Source organism: Phacochoerus africanus, chromosome 3 (genome assembly GCF_016906955.1).
Source record: "Phacochoerus africanus isolate WHEZ1 chromosome 3, ROS_Pafr_v1, whole genome shotgun sequence".
NCBI lineage: Eukaryota > Metazoa > Chordata > Mammalia > Artiodactyla > Suidae > Phacochoerus > Phacochoerus africanus.
The window spans coordinates 175,277,243-175,304,745 of NC_062546.1; the positions used below are offsets into that span (position 1 = coordinate 175,277,243).

The following is a 27,503-nucleotide window of genomic DNA, read 5'->3' on the forward strand; positions in this document are numbered from 1 at the left end:
ACTGAAAGATAGATTAATTAACAAAATACATCGGTGCTTGTTGGACTTTTGTGTGTTCACATGACTTATTATAGATCTTGTGTAATGCTTATTTATTTGTTTTGCTTTTTAGGGCTGCAGGTGCAGCACATGGAAGTTTTCAGGCTAGGGCTTGAATCAGAGCTACGGCTGCTGGCCTATGCCCCAGCCACAGCAATGCCAGATCTGAGCTGCATCTGCGACCTACGTCACAGCTCATGGCGATGCCGGATCCTTAACCAGCTGAGTGAGGCCAAGGATCGAACCCAAATCCTCATGAATACTAGTCGGGTTCATTTCCACTGAGCCACAATGGGAACTCTGTGTAATGCTTATTTTGTAGTAAACTGCCATATTTTAATTCTCACAATTAAATTCTACAATCCAAACTGTAATTTAACACTCTGGAATGGAAGGCTTCCTGTGTTTTACTTTATTTTTTTCTTAAATTTTTTTTCTTATAGTTGATTTACAATGTTGTGCTGTGTTTTACTCCAAAAGCATGTTAGCACATACTTAGAAATACTCTGACATTTCCTTGTGCTAAATCAACCCTAGCGCTATCTGAATTCTATCTATCTTCATGCAGAAGTTCTTGGGGCAGGAATCGAACCTGAGCCAGAGCAGTGACGCTGCTGAATCCTTAACTACTAGGCCACCATGGAACACCTCTATCTTTAAATGCTGAGAAAGCCTTCTCCTACAAGCTTTACTTAGCTTTCTCCAGCCCTCAGCATTCTTGTTCTTCATATTTAAATGCACTTGTTACCATATTGTTCCTCTTGAATCAAGTGATTAATCATGCTTAAATCTATGTGGCATCTTTTCAAATAATATTTATTATTGTCATTTAGTTGAAGTATTTCTTTTTGGTTTCTCATTTCATTTTCCTAACCAGATTATCTACTTTTTGAGATAAATATTAATTCTCTATATCTTTCCATCTGCCACAGTATCTCACCAAGGTGGGGATTCAGTGCAAGTTTGTTAATGGGTTAACCAATAACCCTTGTGAAATGGAACATGCTAGAAGGAAATATGATGATATTCTCTCCCACGAGCTACCTATTTAAGTGCATCTTGGAAAGAACATTGAACAAATTACCTTAATTTGCAAAATTGCCTTCGTGTAACATTTGCAGCTGTTCCACTTCTCAGAAAAATGATTCATATTATTTTAAAGACACGGCAACTTGAACAAGGTCAAAGCTTAATACTTTATGGTAATCAGTAATAAAAACATAATATTTGAAAAATTTGCAGTCTAAATGCACATTGGATTTTCTAGGAGGTGGCCAGTTACTCTAGGAGGGAGCTTCTCGGGTGAAGCTGACTTATAACCTTTTAAAAACATTAATATAGTTTTCTTCTATTTTTCTCTTTCTCCTTTTACTTTACCCCCTCCTTTCTAAATTATTGGGCTCTTTCTATGTAGCCAACCCTTCAAGGAACTTTTAGTTATGTCATTATATAAATAATATATATATAATTTTTGGCCATGCCCAAGGCATGCATAAGTTCCCAGGCGAGGGGTCAAACCAATGCCACAGCAGTGACAATGCTGGGTTCTTAATCTCCTGAGCCAGTAAGCTATTATTAGTTATATTTTAACGACCAGGAAACACCAAGGTTTGGCGGTTTAAGGACTTCTGGCTTGACTTTGGCACTTTTTCTCACAGTCCCTTGTCTTTCTTTGATATGCCACCTTGGATAAAACATCATTTAACGTCCCTGTGCCTCTTCAAAATGTTTTCCTTCTATAAGAGGGTAATAAAAGTCTGCCCTGCTGGCTTTCTGTTATTCTGGATAATTGAGATAATTAGAACACAAGAACTGGAGAGCATTATTATTTTTATCATATATGAGTCTTGATCACTTTGGTGACCCTCAATATGCAAACTTAGAATAAGGGATCAGAACCAGGTTGTGGAGTTCCCGTCGTGGCGCAGTGGTTAATGAATCCGACTAGGAACCATGAGGTTGCGGGTTCGATCCCTGCCCTTGCTCAGTGGGTTAACGATCCGGCGTTGCCATGAGCTGTGGTGTAGGTTGCGGACGCGGATCGGATTCTGCGTTGCTGTGGCTCTGGCATAAGCTGGTGGCTACAGCTCCTATTAGACCCCTAGCCTGGGAACCTCCATGTGCCATGGGAGCGGCCCAAAAAATGACAAAAAAAAAAAAAAAAGAACCAGATTGTAACTAAAAATGGTCTGTTGATTTTTTTTTTTACTTTAAAATTCCTAAAACATATTCCCATATTTTTGTTTTGCATTACACTGATAAAAGATCCATAAGCTGGTCTTTTATGTTTCTCAAGTTGTGGGACAGATCTAGATCAGTTAGATATAGAAAAGCCTGTATCATCTCAAGTCAGTAATGTATCTTCCTCAAATTGATTTCAATTTAAACTTGACAGTTTATTTATTTATTTCTTTGTCTTTTTAGGGCTGCACTTGTGGCATATGGTGGTTCCTAGGCTAGGGGTCGAATCAGAGCTGTAGCTGCTGGCCTCTGCCGCAGCCACAGCAACTCGGGATCCAAGCCACATCTGCAACCTACTCCATAGCTCACAGCAACGCCAGATGCTTAACCCACTGAGCGAGGCTAGAGATCGAACTGTGTCCTCATGGATCCTAGTCATATTTGTTTCCACTGAGCCACGCAGGGAACGCCGACAGTTATTTTTTGTTCCAATTTAATTATTTGGGTCACTGGATTCTGTGTCTCTTATTATATGGCAAGAAAAATGTACTGTGTAACCAAGATTGATGCAAGGCTCCCTAGTGAAGCTTCTTTCTTCATCAACTCAGCCTATTACAACAAAGCAGCCTCATACTATCTGATTAACTGGATTGCTTCCTTCCTTCTTAGTCTGGGGATTTCTAAAATGGTCTTCTCTGAAATATCATAAAATGTCCTGGATCTCAAAAGAAGGTAGATCTTTGAGATTCTCTGAACTTTTTCCACTTCAAGAGTTGGAATTCTTGAAGAGTCTTTGAAAAAGCATTGAGAGTAGGAGCAAAAATCATAAGCAAAAAATAAAGGGAGAGAAAAGTATTTTCTAAAAAGGCTATAGTTTTATACTCACACAAAGATGCACACATACTATATGTGTTTGCTATCTTAATGTACACAGAATAAGCAGTATTATCATAGCAATGAGGGAAATAAAAACAGGAAAAAAGCATTACCTACAGTCTCACTAGTAATCAACTATTTAGCTCTTTTACTTTTTCGCAATACTTTATCCTGGCTTCTAATTCTAATTATAGCTTTTACTGTCTCTAGTACCTTCTTTCCAGAAGCCCACAGCTCTCTTCTTTAGGTGGCAGAGGCTTGAATCATCCCACTGATGTCTGCTCAGATCAGCTTGATACCTTCCAGGGCTTCTGGGCTCCATTTGTAAAGCATTTTCATGTCTTATTGCTATGCCATTCTGGATACGTTTCCTCCCTTCCTTAAATGAATTCTCCCTAAATAAACTGAGTATGTCTTAAAAGCAAGGAAACTTCATCCAAATTTTCCTCTGTTACCCAAACCATGTACATGATAGAGCACATTAAAGTGAAATATGTGCTCAGCGGATGTTGTGATTGACAGTATAGATACCTCAATTCAAGTTGATCACCTTCTACTGAAATATGAAATTCTGTCTTGTAATATTTTCTGAAGTCTGGGAAAAAGTGAACTACCCATTTCCCATATTCAGTTCCAGTTATGTGCACACTCTGTAGAGCTCACAACTCCTTACCAAGCAGTAAAGAATACTGACCGAACACTCATTGTGTGTGAAGCATTTTTGCATGAAAACATACATTCTAGAAAACCTACTTATTTTCTATAAATAGTCATCTTTTTCTCTTGTTTTCAGTCCACATTAATGTTAACTATTCTACTATGTAAGTCCCCAGAAAACGTAACTGTGTCTCTTCAGCTTGTAGAATGTACCTTCCCCAAAGCTGAGCATTTATGATTGTTTCATAGCATAACAGTGTTGGATGGTAAGATGCAAAGCCAGTCTTAGCTGAAGAACGTAAGGATCTTCTGAAGTTATTTATTAATATGATACCATTAGGTGCCATCTACTAAAAGGAAAGAAAAAAAACACCAGAAAAACAAAAGCACATTGTTAAGATGTGTAAATTGTTCTGCAGTGAAGGAGGTTTGTGTATATAATTGAGTTTAGTTGTTTTTGTTTATGGAGCTCCTGTAATTTCCCTGTGCCAGATTCTGAGTCAAAAGAGAAATATCAAAGTGCTTAGGCAACAGCTGTTCCCAGTCCTTTAGGTGGTAATTCTGAGCCCAGGGCTGTGCTTATTCTTGTTGTGAAATGATGCTTTTTGTCTGGAAAACCCTGCCTTCTTCCACAGCGCTCTTACCGTGACTACCCTTGTGAAACCAAGTGGTAATCTTCAAGTCTGTTTTAGCAGGTATCTCAATGGAGAAAATAACCCATCATGACCTTATGACCTTATGTGTGGTTCAGGAACTCTTCTCCCAGGTATTCCTGTGACCTGATTTTATTATTGAACACATTTCTAAAACTCATTCTGTAGTTCCTTCTTTGTAAAAGAAGAGTAATAATCGAAGTAGTCTTTGTTTTCAGTGGGTTTCAGTGATTGCCGGTCAGTCAATTCTGAAATATTTAATAAACCATAGGTGATACAGATGTATGTTATAAAAACTTTATATTTATCCTGGCCATCCTTCTAATTTTTTTTATCATGTGAAAGAAGTGGGTTAATGTGAAATAAAAACAAATAGTATCCAAAAATGGAACTTGTAAAACAGTAATGATAAAGACTCATTTTTACCTGATTTGAAAATATATTTAAAATTAACAATTCTCTGTAACATTTGGAATGGATGGGCAGTGGGCTCCTACTGTCCAGCACAGGGAACTGGGTGTGATTGGGTCACCTTGCTGTACAGCAGAAATAGAAGAAACATTGTAAAGCAACTATACTTTAATAAAAAAATAAAATTGACAGTTGTCAAAACTATATATGTAACATTTTGTTAAAGAAAAAATAGGAGTTCCTGTCATGGCTCAGTGGAAATTAATCTGACTAGGATCCATGAGGACACAGGTTCCTCTGGAACCTGGCCTTTCTCAGTGAGTTAAGGATCTGGCGTTGCTATGAACTGTGGCGTAGGTTGCAGACGCGGCTTGGATCTGGTTTGATGTGGCTGTGGCTGTGGCTGTGGCAAGTAGCTATAGCTCTGATTTAACCGCTGGCCTTGGAACCTCCATATGCCGCAGGTGCAGCCCTAAAAAGACCAAAAAAAAAAAAAAAAAAAAAAGACAAAAGAGAAAAGAAAAAAATGATCGAATGATTCCAGAAGTTGTTTTACTCAAGTCTAGGACAGAGCAGAAATAACAGAATGATAGGGAAAATTAACATGTACCAGGTGTTTATTTTAGTCTAGAAAAGAATCTGTACTTTGTGTACAAATGCAGAAGGTATAGCAGAGGAAAGGGAAACAAAATGTAAGAAAAATAACCTAACACCACTGTATGGAAATTACTTAAAACGGATACAGATGTATTAGATGAGTATACTCATTCCATTTGCTATACATGCAAGGACAATGAATGCTTGAGGAGATCTCAAGCATTTTATTAGAAAATGTGCTGCCTCTCAGCATTGAAATAGATTCAGTGTGAAAACATTCTTCCAGATAAAAGTAATAAAGTCTGTATTTTTTTCCTATGGAGGATTAAGAATGGTGTTGATGGCATTGTGCTCATTGTTTCAGTTTTGTGGCAAGTAATCTGTCCATGTGTTTGAATCATAATGTTATTGATGATGATGGTAAAGTGATGATAATGGCGTAGAGCAGACATTGGCTGAGCAAGGGGACATTTAAAGGAAAGCTCTCTATCTTGGCCACACGTATGTGTATGTGATCAGACACGTCATTGGGCACGTCACACAAAGCCCCACAGTTTCTGGTCCAGCTTTTCAGATTCGTTGCTTTTCCTACAAGCCATATTTCCTGGCCATATTTATTAAAATTTGTTTAAAAAATTTGTTTTCCATATTCATCTTTTACTCTATTTTTATAAATGTCTCTCTTGCTCTCCCAGACCCTGAATGTCTTTACTTCTTCTGGTAGGAAGGTTCTTACTCTTTTTTTTTTTTTTTTTTTGTCTTTTGGTCATTTCTTGGGCCGCTCCTGCGGCATATGGAGGTGCCCAAGCTAGGGGTCAAATTGGAGCTGTAGCCACCAGCCTATGCCACAGCCACAGCAATGTGGGATCTGAGCCGCGTCTGTGACCTACACCACAGCTCACGGCAACGCTGGATCCTTAACCCACTGAGCAAGGGCAGGGATCGAACCCGCAACCTCATGGTTCCTAGTCGGACTCATTAACCACTGAGCCACGACAGGAACTCTGATTCTTACTCATTTTTAAAAACTTTGTTCAAACTGCACTTTGTCACTGAAGGCTTGGTCCCTGTGATTCCTTCAACACCTGGAGGCTGGCAGCCCTGCTTATTTCCTTGGAGGCGGCCACTTCCTTGAGCGCAGGGGCTGGGTTTCCAGCTGTCCTTACACATAGCCTGGGACTTGACACCTGTGTGTGGAATGAGAGAATAAAATAAATGAAGGAAAATCACAGTATTGACATTATCTGCTAGCTCTTTTGTTAAATTCTGTTAAACTGTTAAACTGAGTTGTTACATTGACTCGTTTTAAACTTATTTAACAATGATCAAATTGTATGACTCCCAACAATGTCTTTAAAATGGCGTAAAGCAGTTACCACGTGGCTGTGTTATTTTGCGACAGGATTTTGATGGGGTTTGTACTTGTCTCATTGCTTATTTGCTGTAAAATGAGCCCTTTGCAGGGCACTGTCAGGCTCTTTAGATGGGCAACAGAAATACAGAGATTTGCTTACATTTGAATTCTAAACACTTTTCTTTGGAATTTTTATAGTTTTGCTCTATTTGTTTCGATGTCATAATTTAAGTGTAGTTGTTTTGTTTTATGTGTAGTTTTTCTTTGTGCCACAGTGTATTCTTGTTTATAAAGAGGCTCCAAGGAACACATTTATTAGCTCTTTAGGCCAGGGTGCCATTAATGAGCTCTTCTTTATTGTTTAATATTCTTAAGAGAAAATAAGAGTTGTCCTCAGGAAGTAAGGTTTTTTAAACTTGTGGAACCCAGAGATGAAAAATGTCCCCTTGACAAATTATTCATCAAATGAAAATTTCCATGCAAAAATTAAGGCTTCAAGACACAGAATAAATTTAGATTAAAGACTCTGTGCTCTTTGTATTAGATAAATAGAGGTTCTGTTGCAGGTAACAGAAACCATACCCGACAAGATAGAATTTTCTCTCTCAAGGAGTTACCTGGATACAGGAAGCTCAGATCAAGGACAATGACCCTCCTCTACATGGTTGTTTGGGGTTTGACGTGGCATCCTATGGTTGTAGGGATGGACATGCCTTTTCTCTTATCACTCTATTTAAAATTTAATATGTTGGGAGTTCCCGTCGTGGCGCAGTGGTTAATGAATCCGACTAGGAACGATGAGGTTGTGGGTTCGGTCCCTGCGCTTGCTCAGTGTGTTAACCATCCGGCGTTGCCGTGAGCTGTGGTGTAGGTTGCAGATGTGGCTCGGATCCCGCGTTGCTGTGGCTCTGGCGTAGGCGGCTACAGCTCCAATTCGACCCCTAGCCTGGGAACCTCCATATGCCGCGGGAGCGGCCCAAAGAAATAGCAAAAAGACCAAAAGAAAAAAAATTTAATATGTTAATTCCCTTTTGATTTTATTTATTGATTATAGAGTGACTATCTATAATATCTGATCAGCAGTCATGCTTGATAAGAAGTTGAAGTCCTGGTTTGTTTGTGGTATTTTATAGGTCAGCATGGCAAAATAGTCCTGCCAATAAATATTCGCTTATTTAATGGTAAGTTCATATACTTGGGAGCAGTGTTGTTAATGGACAAATGTTGGCAAGACCCTTGCAATATGAGTCGGAGAGCTCCCCCTCGGTGCAGGGGAGAATTTGGAATGATCATACATCACGGTGGAAGGGGGGATAGAAATAGTGCTCCTGAAGCCCTGAGGACCAAGAGTTCATTCCCAGCAGGTGTGCGAAGGAGGCTTCATGGAAAGCAATGCTGTTGGGCTGCCCTGGAAGGATGAGTAATAGGAAGTGGAGGCGGAAGGCAAAGAGGAGCATGGGGTGGTACTGGGGGTGGAGGTGGGGTGGAAAGTATCTGGTTGCCATGCATGTAGCACTTCATAGATGATTTGTGATAACCTCTGTGCCTTAGGAATGAAATCTGGAGGGAGGATGTTTATGAGCAAGGGAGAGGGGGTCTCACATTTATCCTTGCCCCTTCACCCCTTTTTTCTGATAGAGTGACTAAGGAGAATTTTATCTTGGCAAAATAACCTTAGCAAAACTTCACTGGCTTGTTGCTTTACATGGTTCAAGACACTTCTGTGAGCTAGACTCATCTTTAATACCTAGAACACTTGATTCATGTTTAGAAGAGATTATGTTTGTATTTTGAGTTAAGTCACAATAAGGACAGTAAAATGTGCAGATTTTTAAAGGATGACATAAACTCGGAGTATCCATGAAGGGCCTGGTTCTAAGTCCTTTCTGAGTTAAAAGGTTGTGCTATCCCATTTTCCTGGCACATTCTGCTGATAAATCACTTAGAGAAAGTTCCAGTTCCTGATGAAGAGTGGAGCACTGATATGATTTTTCACTTAGGTGTGCAGAAAGAATCAGTTAGCTTTGTGCACAAAATAGGCTGAAATCAAGCTTTAATTAGTCAGACTTTTGCATAATTCATCACGGTCACTTTGAAGTCCAGTTGAATCTGCTCTTGATTTTTATCATGATGGGTTCCTTTTAAAGAACTAGTTCCTTGCTGCACAGATATTTAGGTCTTCAAAGTAAGACTGTGACAATGCACCTGATCTCTTTTTAAAGAAATGAACTGTTATGTAAGGATCCATAAAGAAACAAATCTGTCCATAAAATTTTTCTTATGAAATATCATTCTTGATATCAGTGCAATCAGCTTTAAAGATAGGAAGTAAGCTAAGGCTCTTTCTGCCTCTTTGAATCCATAGGCTGTCCATCTGGCCCAGGCAAGCTTCCAGATTGAAGCCTTCGGTTCCAAATTCATTCTTGACCTCACACTGAACAAGTAAGTATTTCATTATGACCCTGTTAAGAAGTAAGTGCAATAAACTCTACTTCATGGTGATGGTTTAATCAAGATATGGTCTGTTGTTGAAGCAACTGATATTTTCTAGCTGATTGTGTGTCATATAGCACTTAAAGAAAAATATAAATCCGAAGTTAATTACGTCTTTTTTTTCCTGAAAGAAAAGGCATTTAATGTCTGACTTGTTGAAAATCTCAAATACAGTACTTTGATGTTATGGTTTTAAATGGAATAAATATTTGAAGTAATGCTAGTTAATTAAATGTTAACTATAATCATTTCTATATATAGCAAACATGATAAATTACTGACTCAAGTATAATTAGACTTCAGTCTAGAAATTTCTTCCATTTTGACTCTCGATATGCAATTCACATAACTTCTATATGAAGAACAAAGAAAATGATGACTTACAAATACCTCTTTTGAGAAGGTTCTTTGCTTCATAAATTGCTCTAATACAGTTTCGTAGAAACTTTGGTCCTGATGAAGATTTACCCCATTTTTCTCTGAGCATGTGTTTATGTTGATATTTAAATGCTATTTCCCCAGTTGGAGCCAGCTGCACAGATGTCTTTGTACAAAGCACAAACAAGAGGAGGGCTCTAATTGAGCTAGCAGTGAGCCTTTCTTTGGTAAAGAGATTTCCTGCATGTTTTTCTTTACTTTAAGAAGCTCCAGTCAATCTTTTAAACTCTCATCAGTATTTTGACCAGGACTGCATTTTTTTGCCAGAGAAATACCACGTAATGCTATCAGACACCATAATGAAGGTGACCGCAGCCAATATCTGAGAATTGCAAAAGACCATAAAGAACAACTATTACATTTCTTGTATGCCAAATTCTGTGAGCTCTGCAGAAAAAAATGCAGAGTCAGCTTGGGTGCTCCTTACTCAAGTGTAATTGCAGCTTTAAGTCAGAATGAATCAGCAGAACTCAGAAATTCCTGTGTTAAAGATATTGCAGGTTTTCCTCTTTGAGTCTGCTGAAGATTGGTTGAGTTCCTTTTCACGGTGCTGGGTCAGCACTGTGCCTGCCTAAGAGATTTGTCTTACCAAATCTTAGACTATGTTGAGTAGCAAGACATGGCTAATTTTAGTTTGTTTCGATCTTCTGTTCCTTTAAGTCTTACTGCAGTGGAGACTGTCACTCCAGATGGTACTTTGGTGGTAGCAACCAACATTGCTATATGTCTGAACACTGAAACATCTTGGCCGTAGCAGAGCTTTCCAGAGGACTGAGAAAGGGTCATGTGGGGATGTCCAGGGTACTTAGAGATGCATCAGAAAATTATTTGCCAGTAATACTTAATATGCAGACAAATCAAGCTGAATCCTACTATGAGCAGTCCTAGCTTTAAGGAGTTTATTGTCTAGGTGGGAGAGGTCAATAGTTAAACATAATTTTAGAGGAATATGAAATATGAAATTTTGGATTGTGTTGGAGATAAACATGGAATGCTATGGTAGCACTAAAGAAAGGGAGCTCTTCAGGCTGGAGGAGTGTGAAATGGCATCTTAAGAAAGGTGATGCTTGTGTTACATCTTGGAGGACAAGTGCTAGTGAGGAAGGGACGTGTTGGGGATGGATGGGAGAGAGAGAGAGAATGGAGAATTATGCTCTAGGCAGAGGAGAGAGTGTGGGCTAAGGAGGCAGGGCCACGTAGCAGTGTGGCATGTGAAAAGGAGCATGAATCTTTTGTTGAACTTCTTAGCAAATTACAAAGTTGACACAGAAGGAGATGAGTCAGAAGAGGTAGGCCAGGGACAGCTCAACTCATGGAAGATCTTGCATGTCATGCTCAATTTCTTGGCTACCAACCCCTAAATGGTGAAAAATGAAGTAATGGGAATAAACAGTAGTACTGTTCTGAGGAAGTGCTAAAATGCATGGGAAGGGAATGCTTTTAAGAAATCTTCATTTGATAAAATCATTAGGATTGTTTGGATGTAGATGACAAGGCAGAAAAAGAGTTGAACTTAGCAGGTGCCTTGATGGCCTGGCTGGGTGCAAGGTGGGATCCAGCTCAAATGGGCAGCACAGGGAACAAACGGGTTAAATGGTGAAGAGAAAAGTAGACATAATTGATTTAAGGGGCTTTGGGTCATACATGAAGCCAGGTCTGGGTAGTAGGTAGATATAACAGTGTGAAACTCAGGGAAGAAGTGGGGCTGGAGAGAGTAGAGTTGAAAGCACTTTCCATATGAGCATTAATAGCAAACACAGTTGTGAAGAAGATTGCCCTGGGAGGGCAGGTAAAACAAGGAGAGCATAAACTAGGAAGGTAGTTAAGAGTTGAGGAGAGGAAGAGGAGCCAGTGAAGGGATGAGAATGAATGACTTGGGTAGTGGGAGGAGAATCAGGAGAATGATTGAATAGAGAGTTTCAAAACAGAGACATGTGGTATATAGCCTCCCATGCAGTGGAATGATCTAGTGAGATAAGGAGTAAAGATTGCCTCTGTATTTACCCATGAAATACTCTCTGATGGTCTGAAGGCAGCATTTGTCAGTGAACATTGGGGCAAAAACAGGATTATAGTGGGCTGGGGGTGATTGAGAGGAGATGGTGTGGTGATAGCCATACTCATTGGGAAAGTTTGAGTCAGAAGGAAAGAGAGCTAGCGTAGTAGCCGGAAGAAGATGTTGGGGGTCAAAGAAGGGGTTTTTAGGGATACTAGAGCAAGTGTTAGGCTAAGAGAGGGAGCTGATAAGAGGGAGAGTTGAAGATACAGAAGAGAGAGGAGAAAATTTATGTAACTAGGTCTGAGTGAAGATAGAAGGGAGTGAGATCAAGAACACAAGGGCAGAACAGGGGAGACAGTTCATTCCTAACTTGTGTGATGGTACTAGGGTGTGTTATAGGCAGGTAGAGATTGCTTTGCAGGAGGAGGGATGGAATTCAGGAAATACATCTCTGAAGATGTCCTTCTTCTTGGAGATGGCATTTTCTGTCATAGGGATTGGGATAGAGTGGAAGAGGGAGTTGCAGCTTGAGGAAAATGAGGAAAGTTTAAGCTAATGCTGAGAAAAATGGGTGAGGAAGCTCACTAAGATCATGTTAAAGAATTTATGAGCAGTCTTCATTAGAAGTCCTATGTTATGTGTTGGTCTTAGTGTCACTGTCCCTGATGGTGTTTTATTATTATTATTTTAACCTGGAGTGTTCCACCAACTCCATCACCGCCGTGTGTGAGGGAGGAAGGCAGATTGTGGTATGGATCAAGGTTCAGTTTTTCTGGTGGTAACTCAGAGGAAGAACAGGGGAGGCAGGGATCTTTGAATACTTGTGAATAACTCAGGTGGTTAAGTAACAGAATCCAGTCTGAGTAGGAAGGGACATGAGGTCAAGAGAGGCTTCTGGACTGGGAAAAAATCGAGGTCTCTGTAGAGAAAACTAAATGCAGTGAGAGGGAGACCATGAAAGCTGTAACCACATGGTATCTCCTCTGCGCAGGGTCCTGAGCCTTCTGAGTGCAGTGTGTGTGCAATACTTGTATGACCTCCAGACATGAGGGAATTGGCTAAGAGTAAGACAGGTGTTGGCCTCGTGGGTCTCTAGTTTAAAGAACTTTCAATGGCTTGAATCAACTAAAGTCCGATCCAGTAGAATAAACTTAAAGAGTCAAGAGAGTTTTAAAATCAGTCGTGGAGGAAGAGCTTCTGGGCAAAGAGAGATCTCATTTCTGCCAAAGGGGGTCATTGCCACACTACTTACAACAATTTTATTTTATGTTGTTGTTATTATTATTATTATTTTGGCTGTGTCCATGGCATGCAGAAGTTCCCAGGCCAGGGTTCAAGATTCCAGGGTTCAAGTCCAGGGTTCAAGACCTATTCCACAGCATTGACTGGAGCCACAACAGTGACAATGCTTGATCCTTAACCCACTGAGCTGCCAGGGAACTCCTTTACAAAAATTTTAATTTGTTAAGGAAGGGAAGGGGAAATGGTATAGAGAAAGTATGTGGGCTCAGAGAAGGAATCAAACAAAGATATTAACATAAACTAGTCAAAATGGTAGCCTTGGAATCTGAGCACTTAAAGACCTCACCAGGCCTGGACTGCCAGCTTGTGAAGACTGCCCCAATGTGAATTCCTAAGAGGTGAGCCTTTTTGAGTCTGTGCTTTCACAGATTGAATGAGTAAGGCCTTGGTGTACTGAAACATCTCATGGCAGAGGTGCATGTTTTATCTATTTGTTCAACAAATGTTGAGTGAGCGCCTGCTGTATGCCTACAATTGCTGTAGGTGCCACTGCTGCTGGGAATGAGATGGGCAAAGTCTCCGTCTCCCCCAATGGAGCTTTGTTCAGGGGACGAGACAGACAGTGAGCCACTGAATAAGGACAAGGGCATTGAAGAACATACGGCTGGGCTATGGGATGGGGAAGGACTTCAGTTGGGGTGGCCAGCGTGTTTTAGAGGTCACAGAAGCCAGAGGTCTGCTGTGCAGACACTGAGCTGAGACCTGATCGTCCAAGATGAGAACCACATGCAGCGGGAAGGTGAGGGGCCTGTGAGACAGCAACTGCTGAGAAGGATGTGGAATGTTCAGGAAGGACTGAGGCTGGTGTGACTGGAGTGCAGTGTTGGGCAGGGGATGGTGGGAGATGGAGGAGGTAAGATCAGAGAGGAAGCCATGTGGTCAGACCGTGCAGGGGCCGTTGTCCATGGTGAGGCGTTTGGGTGAAGTGCACTGTGGGTGCAGTAAGCATGGGCATCACACCATAGGCTTTACATTAAATTTTTTTTTTTTTTGGTCTTTTTAGGGCCACACCTGCAGCACATGGAAGTCCCCAGGCTAGGGGTCAAATTGGAGCTGTAGCCACCAGCCTCTGCCACAGTCAGAGCGATGCCAGATCTGAGCCACATCTGTGACCTACACCACAGCTCACAGCAACGCTGGATCCTTAACCCACTGAGCAGGGGATCAGGGATCGAACCTCACAGCCTCGTGGATACTGGTCGGGTTCTTAACCGGCTGAGCCACAGCAGGAACTCTGAATTTACTTTTTTTTTTTTTTTTAGCCTGAAAGTCCTAGCTGTAGTTTCAGAGGACCTTTGGTCATATTCCTTCCAGGATACTCCCCTTTTCAATTTGTTTTGATGCTTTTGGTTACAGAAGGTTTCAAAAGGATTATGAGATTGACAATTCTTAATGTGTATTGATCCTTGGCGGTCCCCAAGGATTGTCTGAGGATTGTCTCTCTGATATGTGTGATTGGAATTATGCCATATTACCTATAATCAGATTTGCTGGTGTCTTCAGCAAATGTGAATTGGGAATAACTGCGATCAGAGCTACGTAATGGTTGAGCGCTTTGGTTCTGGAGTCAAACAGAGCTGGGTTTGAATCTGGAGGCTGCCACTTACTAGCTGTGTGACCTTGGGCACATTTCTTCTTTTTTAGTAGTAGCTTGAGGTGCAGTTCACACGCTGTAAGATTCACTACTTTAAAGTGACCCAGTCAGTGGTTTTTATTATACTCTCAGAGTCATTCAGTTATTACTACCATCTAATTCTAGAACGTTCTTGGTGGCCTAGAAAGAAACCCCTGGACCCACGGCAGTCACTCCCCATCCCTCCCTCTCTCCCAAGCTTCTGGCAACTACTCATCTACTTTCTTCCGCTATGAATTTTCCTATTCTGGACATTTCGTGTAAATGGATTTATATGACTTGTGACCTCTTGTGACTGGCTTCCTTACGTAGTGTAAGGTTTTCAAGGTTCATCTGTATTGTAACTGAGAAACGTGCCATTGTATGGATATATTCTTAGCCTCTTAAGCTTTAGTTTCCTTCTTAGGGTGTTGTAAGGACCAACTGAAATAATGTGTGGTACTTACTTGTGTCCACTCATTGGAAGGGCAGGCTCCGCTCTGTGGACTGAATTCCTCCTGAAGCTTCTCCTGAAGCCTTAACCCGCAATGTGACAGAACTTGGAGACAGAGCTTCTAAGGAGGTAATTAAGGTTAAATGAGGTCATACAGTGGAGTGTTGAGCTGATAGGATCAGCGTTGTATGGAAGCGACCCTGGAGAGCTTGTTCTCCTCACATGGCTCTCTCTGCATGTGAGCACACAGCAAGAAGGCAGCCGTCCGCAAGCCAGGAAGGGAGTCCTCTCCAGGAATTGAATCAGCCAGCACCTTGTTCTTGGATTTCTAGTCTCCAGAAGTGTAAGGAAGACATTTCTGCTGTTTGAACCACCCAGTTTATGGTATCTTGTAATCACAGCCATATTTGTATTAATGCTTAATTATTATTACCACAGCAAGGCAGTCACTGGGCTGGGAGTAGGTGGATTCAGGTTTGAAAAAGAGAGTCACTCATCTCATGGAGCTTATTATGATCTAATGAGAAAAGCACAAGTCTTGGCTTCGGTTATAGTTGGTATTTTTGTGTGTGTGTGTGTCTGACTTTTGTATATGAGGGTGGTATGTTATGTGATCTTTCTCCTGTGGATGCTGGACTGAAGAGAAAACTGGAGACAGTGTGGCAAGCCAAGGTAGGTATGCATTCAAGGTGATGAACGCTAAGAATTCCAACAATGTACTTCTGTTGAGTTGAAAACATATTTTGATGTGTTTGGTCCATCTCCAGTTGTCCTACAGCTGCTTAGCAGAAGCCTATTAAAAACATGACAAGACTTGTAAGTCATTGACTATTTTACTTTCTGTCTGATTGTATCTGATGTGAATGCTGAGGCCTTCAATACGCTCTCCTGTCTATTGTGAAGTGAAATCTGTGGGATCTTTCTGGCCTCTGCCTGGTGCAGAGAGGGAAGAAATCCTAGGGTGTGTTAGGTACAAAGTCTTGTTGGTAAAAATGGCAGCCACTTGTTCCTAAGAACAACTACTCCAGGGAGAGAATAAGGGGGTCTTACAAACTTCTCCTGTACGTTTTTCTTGAACAGTGTCTGGGAGAGCTCTGATTGGGTGAAATCTGTGTAAGACATCTGTATCGAATGGCTGTATCTTAGAACTGAGGAGAGGATCTAAAACTTGGAGAGTAAGGACTTTGTTTCACAGGACCAAGGGAACTGAGAGAATCAACTTTGATTTTGGACCAAGGATGAAACGCTAAATGCCTTATCATCATTGTCAAACATGTGCCAAGCTAAAAGAATTGTGCGTGCGTAATTGTCAGTTGTCTATGGTTTGCACTCCACACTGCAGTGTTAGCAGAGGGTTCTGTCGTGAAGGGGCCACCCTAGGAGAACTGCAGGGGAAGGTTGTGGAGGAGAAAGTGTGGTCTCTGGAGGACACTCTTCTCAATCTCTCCATTTCCCTGGGAGGGTAGAGGCTGAAGAATAATTCCCAGGCGATACTGGATAAGGAGGGCACCACGGGAGATGTGTCACCCTGCCTTGAGGACCACTCTTAGTTCCTCCCTGCATGCTCATCTCAGCATCTGGGAGAAGAGGACCCCATAGAAGCTTTCTCCTTCTTAGGGAAGTTCTAGTGAAGGACTTCTTTTTATCAACTCTTTAAACCTTCTCTCTACCACTTCTTGTTTCTCTGTAGGGGAGGAAGAGCAATCGGGCAAAGCCTGACATCCACTGGGCCATGAGTTAGGGTTACTTTATCTAAAATGATGGAATGAGGCTTGAGAGCTTCTCAGGCTAAAATATCTGCTCCTGGGAGAGATAAGGAATCCCTTGGTGCTTCTAGATCCGCTCAGACCAAATATTCAGGTATTTGCTGTTGTTACTCTAGCTCCTCTGCTTGGAACAGGGTAGCCAGGTCAAATCTGTCTACCTCTGTAGACTCACTGGGAAGCCCCTTTATTCTTAGGTTCCAGCCACAGCCTTCAGTCTCACTTCATTAGGAGAATTGTATTCGGAGGTCAAACCTTGTCCTACTTGGCCCCGTCCTTGGTGTACATTCTGTATTGACTAGAACGTGGAATGGTAACTTGCTTCTCAACAAAGGTTAAACTTTTCATTGTATGTTATCACACGTGGAATCTAAAAAATGAAAGGAATGCTTACAACAAAACAGAAACAGACTCACAGATACAGAGATTAGTGGTTGCCAGGGGTGTGGGGGGAGGGCAAGATAGAGGTGGGGGATGAAGAGGCCCAAACCACTATGTACAGAGTAAATAAGCTACAAGGATGTATTATATAACATAGAGACTATAATCATTATCTCATAATAACTTTAAATGCAGTGTAATGTATACAAATATTGAATCATTGTGTTGGATACTTGAAACTAATATAATATTGGAAATAAACTGTATTTCAATAAAAAAAGGTTAAGGCCTCTGTAACCTTCAATAAATTCAGTGGAGAGACATTGCTAGATTTGAGTCATCCCTAGATTGGGCCTCAGGATGTATATGTAGAGAGTGGTGACATTTGTGGTTGGGTCACCAAGAATTTCAGAATAGGAAAGTCAGTGCAGCATCCTCGGTTCAGAGGAGTGCACAGACCTCAGCTACAAGCCTCGTCTATGCAGGGATCGTTGCCTTGACGCGCAGTGACCTTTCCCTTCACCCAGCGGTAGTGTTCAAGCTTTGTACTGATGTGTCAGGAGAACGGTAGGGTAGTGTGAGGATTCGGATGATTGAAGTGGTCTTAGCGTCTCCGCATGGAAAGGGATCACACTAAAGAAGTGTCGAGTAAGAATAAAAGTATGGGAGTTCCCAATGTGGCTCAGTGGGTTAAGGACCTGATGTTGTCTCTGTGAGGATATGGGTTTGATCCCTGGCCTCCCTCAGTGGGTTAAGGATTCAGCATTGCCATGAGCTGTAGTGTAGGTCCCAAATGTAGCTCGGATTCCGTGTTGCTATGGCTGTGGTGTAAGCTGGCAGCCGCAGCTCTGATTTCTACCCCTGGCCTGGGAACTTCCGTATACTGCAGGTGCAATTGTAAAAATTAAAAAAAAAAGAATGACAGTAGGATGAACAGGTTGAAGTAATATATCCAGTACGGTCTGGATTTGGGATAAGATCTTTGTTCTGATTTTTGAGGAGCCAGGGGAATTCATTTTAAGGTAAATATCTAGAAAATGCTGATTTAAGGAAGGATATGCACATAGTAATTAATTAGCTCATTAAAAATAGTTCATGCAGTGCTTTTGAAAGAAGAAAACAGCCATATTGATGTCGTTTCAGTTAGATTAAATAAAAACCCTGACCTTTGTGCCAGTTAGCATGGTTAATTCATTCTTTCTTCAGAGCTGTGTAAGAGTCCCTTCTTTCCAAGAGCCCACAGTAGAGAGAGGAGATGAAAAAGTATGCAAATTGTATTAAATGTGATCAGAGTTACTTGAGAGGCCTTGGTGCTGAGAGGTTTTATGGGGAAGATGGGATTTAATATTTGTCTTAAAGGATGTTGTCTTGGTTTTGATTCCCCTGGTAGCAGAGCCTGAGGTAAGAATTCCAGGAAATATCTTTAGGGAGCCAGGGAGTGAGATGTGGAAGGGAAGGGAGCTAAAAAAGGGTGATTTCCCACATGCCCAACTGGGGCTCATTCCCACTGAGGAAACCCTGGGAGCCATGGATTCATCCTCTAGAACATGCCAGAATATTATCTGACGGAGGAGCAAGGAAGTTGGAGTTTTGTCCACCCTCTGCCCGTCTATTGTTGACTGAGAGCTCTTTCTGTGAACAGTAACTCTTCAGTGTATCCCTCATGCCTCCTGGAGGGTAGAAAAAAGCCAAGACTCAGGTATTTCTAGTCACCCGTCTTCAGTGTGTTAAGGTGACTGCCAAGGGCACGTGGGCAGGACATGTCAGAGTCTGCCACGGATGCTTCAGTGTGAAAGGATGTGAGAGGAAGAAAGGCGCATTGCATGTGGGGAAATGGCAGAGCAAAGGTTTGGGAGCAGGAGAGCCTCGAACTCCTGGTATGAGTGAAGGCAGAGAGAACCCCTCTGCTAAGAGAGGCTTGAACCATCGAGCAGCAGATGGAAGGCAAGCTGCCTGTTTGGAGTCATTGGATTCAGAGGAGGAATTTCACTCTCCTTCTGTTAAAAGTTTTTTCAGCTCTGCAAATTTGGAGATTTGAACTTAAAATTTGGTTTCTAAGAAGAAACATGGGGAGGAGAAACAGGCTTCCTGCCCCATTTTCCTTTTGTGAATGAATAGGAGCAGGAGTTTGGAGCTGCGGCTGATAAGTGAGGCAAATCCCCCTATCCTATAGCCCAGTGGGGGCCGGGGCGGTCTTGTCTTAGATCTTGGCTTGTGAGTTGGTTTGACTCCTGACCTAGGGCTGGCTGGCCATGTGTGTCATTGTGACACCCACTTCTCTCCTGCTATCTGCCCATCGGTCTTACAGCTGGAGTTTCTCCACCCATCTGAGAGAGGGAAGGCACTGGCTTTTCAGAATTCAGGCTTTTGGTCTTAAACTTGCTGCTGAAGCTGCCAGCGAAGGCATGTTTTCTGGGTTTGAGTCTCGAGGAGTTAGAAATGATGAGAAACATTGCTTTCCATTTCAGGATTCTGTGTCTTTAAGATGCTGCTAATGCATAGGCTGAAGGCTTTGTTCTCCTAACTTCAGGGGTCTGTAGAAGGAAGGATTTCTACAACAGTAGTAAAGATGGTGCTAGACCCAGTGCTAAGCCCTTTACTCATATCCTCTAATCTAAATCCTATCACGAACACTGCCAGAAAGGTGTGCCAATCTCCAGCAACCTGAGGCCTGGTGACATTCAGTCATGTGCTGGAATGCAGCATGGGCCGTCCATCTGGAGCCTTCTTTTGTGGCTGCTTGGATTACAGCCCTGGACCATTGATTTACAAAGAGCTGGGCATAATTCTAATGATTGCTCATCTCTTCACATTAAATGAGAAAAAAATAATTTAACTACTTTAGTCAATTTTAAACAATGTAAAGAAAATGCAAATAAAAATCATTAAAAAAAAAAAAAACAAAACCCAATGCAATTTACAGGGAAAAAAAAAAGAAAATGCAGAAGGCCCAAACAGGATCTAAAATAATCCTGTTTCTAAAAAAACTTTTATTCCACTGTGGTTGCACCAATTTATATTCACACATGTATGAGGGTTCCCTTTTCTCCACATCCTTGCCAACCAGCACTACCAGGCATGTCACTCTAACAGGTGTGAAGTGATATCTCATTGTGGTTTTGATTTATATTAGTTAGTAATATTGAACATTTTTTCATGTACTTGTTGGTTGTCTGCATATCTCCTTTTTTTTTTTTCCAAGGGCCACACCTGTGGTATATGGAAGTTCCCAGGCTAGGAATAGAATCGGAGCTGCAGCTGCTGGCCTATGCCACAGCCACAGCCACAGCAACATCAGATCCTTAACCCACTGAATGAGGCCAGGGACTGAACCCCCATCCTCATGGATACTAGTCAAGTTTTTAATCCATTGAGCCATTAAGGAAACTCCGCCTATTTTTTAATTGGGCTGTAAGATTTTGGTTGTTGAGTTGTATGAGTTGTTTATATATTTTGGATATTAACCCCTTATCAGATATATGATTTGCAAATATCTTTTCTCATTTCATAGGTTGTCTTTTTGTTTTGTTAATAGTTTCTTTTGCTGCATAGAAGCTTTTAGTTTAATGTAGTCCCATCTGTTTATTTTTCCTTTTGTTTGTCTTGCCTGAGGACACATATCCCGAAAAGTATCACTAAGACTGATGTCGAAGAATATATTGCCTGTATTTTCTCCTAGGAATTTTATGGTTTCTGAAAGTACATTCAAGTCTTTAGTTAATTTTAAGCTAAATTTTGTATATGGTGTGAGATAATGGTCTAGTTCACTTTTTTCGCCTATGATGGTCCAGTGTTCCAACACTATTTATTGAAAAGACTATCCTTTCTCCATTGTATGATCTTTACTCCTTTGTTGTAAATCATAAATATATATTGTGAGTTTATTTCTGGGTCATTGCTTCTAGTTTATGGATCTGCATAACTGTTTTCTGTCAATACCATGCTGTTTTTATTGCTATAGCTTTTAAATATAGTTTGAAGTTAGGGTGTGTAATACCTCTAGCTTTGTTGTTTTTTCCTCAGGATTCCTTTGGCTATTTGGGATCTTTTATGGTTACATATAAATTTTAGAATTTTTTTTGTTCTATTTCTATGAAAAATAACCTTGGAATTTTTGATAGGGATTGCACTGAATCTGAAGATTGCTTTAGGTAATATGACCCTTTTTTTAAATAGTTATTTCCCTAGTACAATTTTTTTTCTACTGTACTGCATGGTGACCCAGTTACGCATACGTGTACACATTCTATTTTCTCACATTATCATGCTCCATCATAAGTTCCCAGTGCTACATAGCAGGATATCATTGCTAATCCATTTCAAAGGCAATAATTTGTATCTATTAACCCCAAGCTCCCCAACCACCCCACTCTCTCCCCCTCCCCATTGGCAACCACAAGTCTATTCTGCAAGTCCGTGATTTTCTTTTCTGTAGAAAGGTTCATTAGTGCCTTATATTAGATTCCAGATATAAGTGATATCATATGGTATTTGTCTTTCTCTTTCTGACTTCTCTCAGTATGAAAGGTAATATGACCCATTTAACACTCTTCATTCTTCCAGTCCATGAGCACAAAATATCTTTCAATTTATTTGTGTCTTCTTCAATACATTCTTTCTTCTTCTGTCTTAATAGTTTCCAGAGTGCTAGTCTTTCATCTACTAGTTAAATTTATTACTGGGTATTTTATTCTTTTTGTCGTGATTGTTAACAGGATTGTTTTTTAAATTTCTCTTTCTGCTAGCTCATTGTTATCATTAGAAATGCAAGAGATTTTTACAAAAAAATTTTTATAATAGTTGCTTTACAATGTTCTGTCAATTTCTGCTGTACAGCAAAATGACCCAGTTATACATTTATATACATTATTTTTTTCACATTATCCTCCATCATGTGAGATTTTAGCATATTGATTTTGTATTCTGCAACTTTACTATTGTTTTTGTTATTTCTAGTAGTTTTTTTGTGTGGAATCTTTAGGGTTTTCTATATACAAAATCATGTCGTCTGCAACTAGTGACAGTTTTACTTCTTTCCACTTTGGATACCTCTTATTTCTTTTTCTTGCTTAATTGCTCTTGCTAGGACTTCTAAAACTATGTTGAATAAGAGTGGTAAGAGTGGGCATCCTTATCTTCTTCCTGAGAGATAGCTTTCAGTTTTTCATCATTGAGTGTGATGTTAGCTGTGGGTTTGTCATACATGGCCTTTGTTATGTAGAGGTACACTCCTTCTATACCCATTTTATTGAATTTTTGATGTTGAATCTTGTCATATGTTTTTTCTTCATTTATTGAGATCATCAAGTGGTTTTTATCCTTCAGTTTGTCAACGTGGTGTATCACAATGATTGAATTTTGTTTTTTTTGGTCTTTTTGCTTTTTCTAGGGCCGCTTCCCATGGCATATGGAGGTTCCCAGGCTAGGGGTCTAAATGGAGCTGTGGCCACCAGCCTAAGCCAGAGCCGCAGCAATGCTGGATCCGAGCCACGTCTGCAACCCACACCACAGCTCACGGCAACACCGAATCCTTAACCCACTGAGCAAGGCCAGGGGTTGAACCCGCAACCTCATGGTTCCTAGTTGGATTCGTTAACCACTGCGCCACAACAGGAACTCCACAATGATTGAATTTTTGGATGTTGAACCGTTTTTACATCCCTGGAATAAATCTTGCTTGATTTTGATGTGTGATCCTTTAAATGGATTGTATTTAATTTGCTGATATTTTGTTGAGGATTTTTGCATCTGTGTTCATCAAAGATATTGACCTGTAATTTTTTTGTGTGTGTTGCTCTTGTCTGGTTTTGTTATTAGGGTAATGTTGATCTCATGGAAAGGGTTTAGAAAGCACTCCCTCCTCTTCAGTTTTTGGGAAGAGTTTGGGAAGGCTAGGCATTAAATCTTCTTCAAATGTTTGGTAGAATTTACCTGTGACGCTCTCTAGTCCTGAACTTGTGTTTTTTTGGAAGTGTGTGTGTGTGTGTGTGTGTGTGTGTGTGTGGCTGCACAAGCAGCATATGGAAGTTCCTGGCCCAGGGATGGAATTTGAGCTACAGTTGTGACCTATGCTATAACTGCAGCAACACTGGATCCTTAGCCCATTGTGCTAGACCAGGGATCAAACCTGTGCTTCCATAAAGAGCCAGATCATTAACCCACTGTGGCTACAGGGGGATCTCCTGGAAGATTTTTAATTACTCTTTTAATCTCCTTGCTAGTGATTCATTTGTTCAGATTTTCTATTTCTTCATGATTCAGTCTTGGAATTTGTATGATTTTAAGAATTTGTCTTTCTTCTTGGTTATCTAATGTGTTGGTATATAGCTGTTCGTAATACTCTCTTATTATCCTTTGTCTTTCTCTGTTCTTATTTCTCCTCTCTCATTTCTATTTTATTTACCAGAGCCTTTTCTTTCTTTTTTCTTAGTCTAGCTAAAAGTTTGTCAATTTTATTTGCCTTTTCAAAGAACCAGCTCTTAGTTTCAATGATACGTTCTGTTCTCTTTTTAGTCTCTATTTCATTTTTTTCTGCTCTGATATTTATTATTTCTTTCCTTCTGTTGATTTTGAGTTTCATTTGTCCTTCTTCTTCTAGTTCCTTTAGGTATATGGTTAGATTGTTCATTTGAGATTTTTTTTTTTGTTTCTGAAGAAAGGCTTGTGTTGCTACAAACTTCCTTCTTAGTAAAAATAACCCTGTTTTTTGAGCAGACCAGATCATCTATTAGGGGCTGAATTTTGTCCCCCCAAAATTTGTAAGTTGAAGTTTTAACTTCCTGGTAACTCAGAATGTAGCTGTATTTGGAGATAAGGACTTTAAAGAGGTGATTAAATTAAAATGAAGTATTTATGGTGGGTCCTAATACAGTATGACTGGTATCTTTTAAGAAGAGGAAATTTGGACACAGGCATATGTGTGTAGAGGAAAGACCATGTGAGGACATAGGGAGAAGTCGCCATCTGCAAGTCAAGGAGAGAAGCCTCAGAATGAAGCCAACACTGCCCACACCTTGCTCTCAGAATTCTAGACTTCAGAACAATGAGGAAGTAAATTCCTATTGTTTAAACCTCCAGTTTATAGTTCTCTGTTACGGCAGCTCTAGCAAACAAATACACTGTCCTTATTCATTTATTGCTTATTTATTGTAGTGAGACAGTCAGTGTTAAGCTGCTGCTTGTTAATGGGTAAGTCTGTTGGTCTCTGATAGCTAATTCTGCTGCTGTAATTTCCAAGTGCTGTTTTAAAAGGCTGTGGTCTCTTTTGCATTCATGTACTGTAGGAAGGATAGAACTATTTAAGTAGTTTTGAGAAAGCTTCTGTGATAATAAGGAATCTTAAGAGGCAAAGATCCCCAAAGTTGCTGTCAGTATTGGTTTCCACTGTACCATGTGCAATACGATGCAGATAAAAATTACTTCTTTAATGTCCTACAGGGCCAATAGTTTCCTAAGATTTCCAGTGCTGACATGAATTAGTTGCTATGGGGTTTCTCTCCTTAAGGCATCCTTTCCTGTGTATTTTTAAACACTTTGATTTCATAGCACAAGATAGTTCTTTTTGCCTTCCTTTCTCTGATCAGGTGAGTACCTGTCAGTTCTCCCTTGGGCATTTCTGTCGGAAGAGATAAACCTATATTAGATGCTTAGGATGATATCATTATCACTTGCTTTTGATGACCCATCTTTAAGCTGATAGATCAGGTCCAGAAACTCTTAAAATTTTTAAAATGACTATTGCTTAAATGTTAATAGGTTCTAGTTCTATTTGTTAAGGATAAGTATCTGACTTACTTTCCAAACGGTTTGAGAATGACATCCATAATTAAAGACAGAACACTGTAAACCAGCTATAATGGAAAAAATAAAAATCATTGTATAAAAAATAAAAATAAAATAAAATAAAATAAATTAAAAAATCACAATTAAACCATTGCTATTTATGCAGATTCTTGATTTCCATAGGTAGATGAGATCTCCTGTAACTCTTGGGTGGTGAGTGCCGTCTTCCTGTGTAAGAGGCTTCATTACCCCACCCAATCATGTCTGTTGACAACAATAATTATTATGGGTGAATGGGACCCAAGGAAATTAAACACCAGACTGAGGAAATCTGGAGGGCCTTAGGAGCCAGACTTAGAGTCTCTTAGTCTTCAAGAGAGGAGAAGACTGTGATTGCCCAGAAATGAGGAGCTGTGGTGATAGACTCTCACACTTAAAAGAAATAAAAAAGAGGAGTTCCCATCGTGGCGCAGTGGTTAACGAATCCGACTAGGAACCATGAGGTTGCGGGTTCGGTCCCTGCCCTTGCTCAGTGGGTCAAGGTACCAGCGTTGCCATGAGCTGTGGTGTAGGTTGCAGACGCGGCTCGGATCCTGCATTGCTGTGGCTCTGGCGTAGGCCGGTGGCTACAGCTCCGATTCGACCCCTAGCCTGGGAACCTCCATATGCCGCGGGAGCGGCCCAAGAAATGGCAAAAAGACAAAAAAAAAAAAAAAAAAAGAAAAAGAAAAAGAAATAAAAAAGAGACATCTAAGAATTTCTAGCAAAATCAAAGGGATCTAATTGCCAATAGGATAATATAACATTGTTTTTTCTTTTTTTCTTTTTATGGCCCACACCTGTGGCATATGGAAGTTCCCAGGCCAGGGGTCGCATCAGAGCTGCAGCTGTGGCCTATGCCACAGCCACAGCAACACTGGATCGGAGCTGCATCTGTGATCCACACCACAGCTTGTGGCAGCACTGGATCCTCACCCCACTGAGCGAGGCCAGGGATTGAACCTGTATCTTCAGATATACAGAGGCAAATCAGGTCCTTAACTCACTGAGCCATAATGAGAACTCCTAGCTTTTTTTTTTTTTAATCTAAGCCTATGTATTGAATTAAGAGACGATTTCTTGACTGATGGATTAAAGGAAACCCTTTGTAGGTATCCAACCCCATACAGAATGTGGGCAGATTAGACTTGAACTTGACTCATTCTTCAGACTACTTCTTGGTCTTTTGAAGACAGTTTAATGATTAATGAAAAATTGCAGTAGAAATTAATTTTGACAAAAAATTGAAAAGCACAGAGAATTAGCTGTTATAAGGCATGATGAGTTAACTACATTAGTTACTAAATTTAGATCTTACTTTTGTGACAGTTAAGTGAGAAAGGCCACATACTGGAGTGTATAATTTCTGTTATCTGATAAAAGAAGTTTGTCTGTATCAGGGAGAAGTTTAGCCCTTTGGTGTTGATGTAGCAGGACACTCAGTAGCATAACAGTTAATGTCTGCAACCAGGATTTTGTGAATGACCAGAAGTGTTACTTAAATGGACTTCTCATATTGACCTTCCCTTTTAGCCAAGTGCATAAAGTACTCTCTAACCTCAGTTGGTTGATGGATAGATTTCTATTGATTGAAGCCTTTTATGAACCATTTCAAGCACTTTTTATTTCCAAAGTGTTTATTGAATACCTGCTAAGTGCCAGACAATGTTGAAGCGGCCAGGGAGAAATCCTTCCCTCATAAAGCTTGCAGAATAATGGGGGATAAAGACAAGTCCACAGGCATGTAAATTACATGCTGAGAGGTGCCATGGTGGGGAAAATTGAGGATGCTTTTATGCCCTGTAGGAGGGGTGGGATTGAATAGGAAGGCTAAATGTTTACAGAGCTAAATGTCTAAACTCAGACCTAAAGTGTCAAGAGTTAGTCAGACGAAGCCTTGACAGTTAGAAGGTGAGGGCCTGAAGATAAAAGCAAGAGAGGTGGGGCATGGAGTGAATGCAGTCTTGGAAAAATTAATGAAACCACACAGCAAGTTGGAGGAAAAAATAGAAACTTTTTCATTGCAGGACGATATGTTTGGGGCAGCTTTGTAAGTACATGCCTAAAAGTACCACCACTTGCTATTTTTTAAAGGATTTTTCTTTTTTAAATTTATTTTTTATCATTTGTCTTTTTAGGGCCACACCCATGGCATATGGAGGTTCCCAGGCTAGGGGTCTCATCAGACCTACAGCTGCCAGCCTGCACCACAGCCACAGCAATGCCAGATCCAAGTCTGTGACCTACACTACAGCTCATGGCAATGCTGGATCCTTAACCCACTGAGCGAGGCCAGGGATCAAACCTGTGTCCTCGTGGATGCTAGTCAGATTTGTTTCCACCCAGCCATGATAGGAACTCCAGGATTTTTCTTTTTTAAGCAGTAAGATTGTTTTTCTCCTGAGTGTGTATCAATCCCACTCCCCTAGGAACTGTGGGTAGGAAGGTTAATGAAGTCTACATTCTTCTCAT

The 27,503-nt window shown here is 40.6% G+C and overlaps 1 protein-coding gene across 4 annotated transcripts in view; it reads left to right on the forward strand.

The window, feature by feature from the left end:
- ADAM23 (ADAM metallopeptidase domain 23) overlaps positions 1 to 27,503 on the forward strand; it is a 213,110-nt gene that overhangs the window by 53,539 nt on the left and 132,068 nt on the right. For all 4 annotated transcript variants that reach the window (XM_047773332.1, XM_047773329.1, XM_047773331.1 and 1 more), the window contains exon 3: positions 9,134 to 9,210. In XM_047773332.1, coding sequence (XP_047629288.1) covers positions 9,134 to 9,210 — 77 coding nt within the window. The remainder of the gene's footprint in view (positions 1 to 9,133; positions 9,211 to 27,503) is intronic.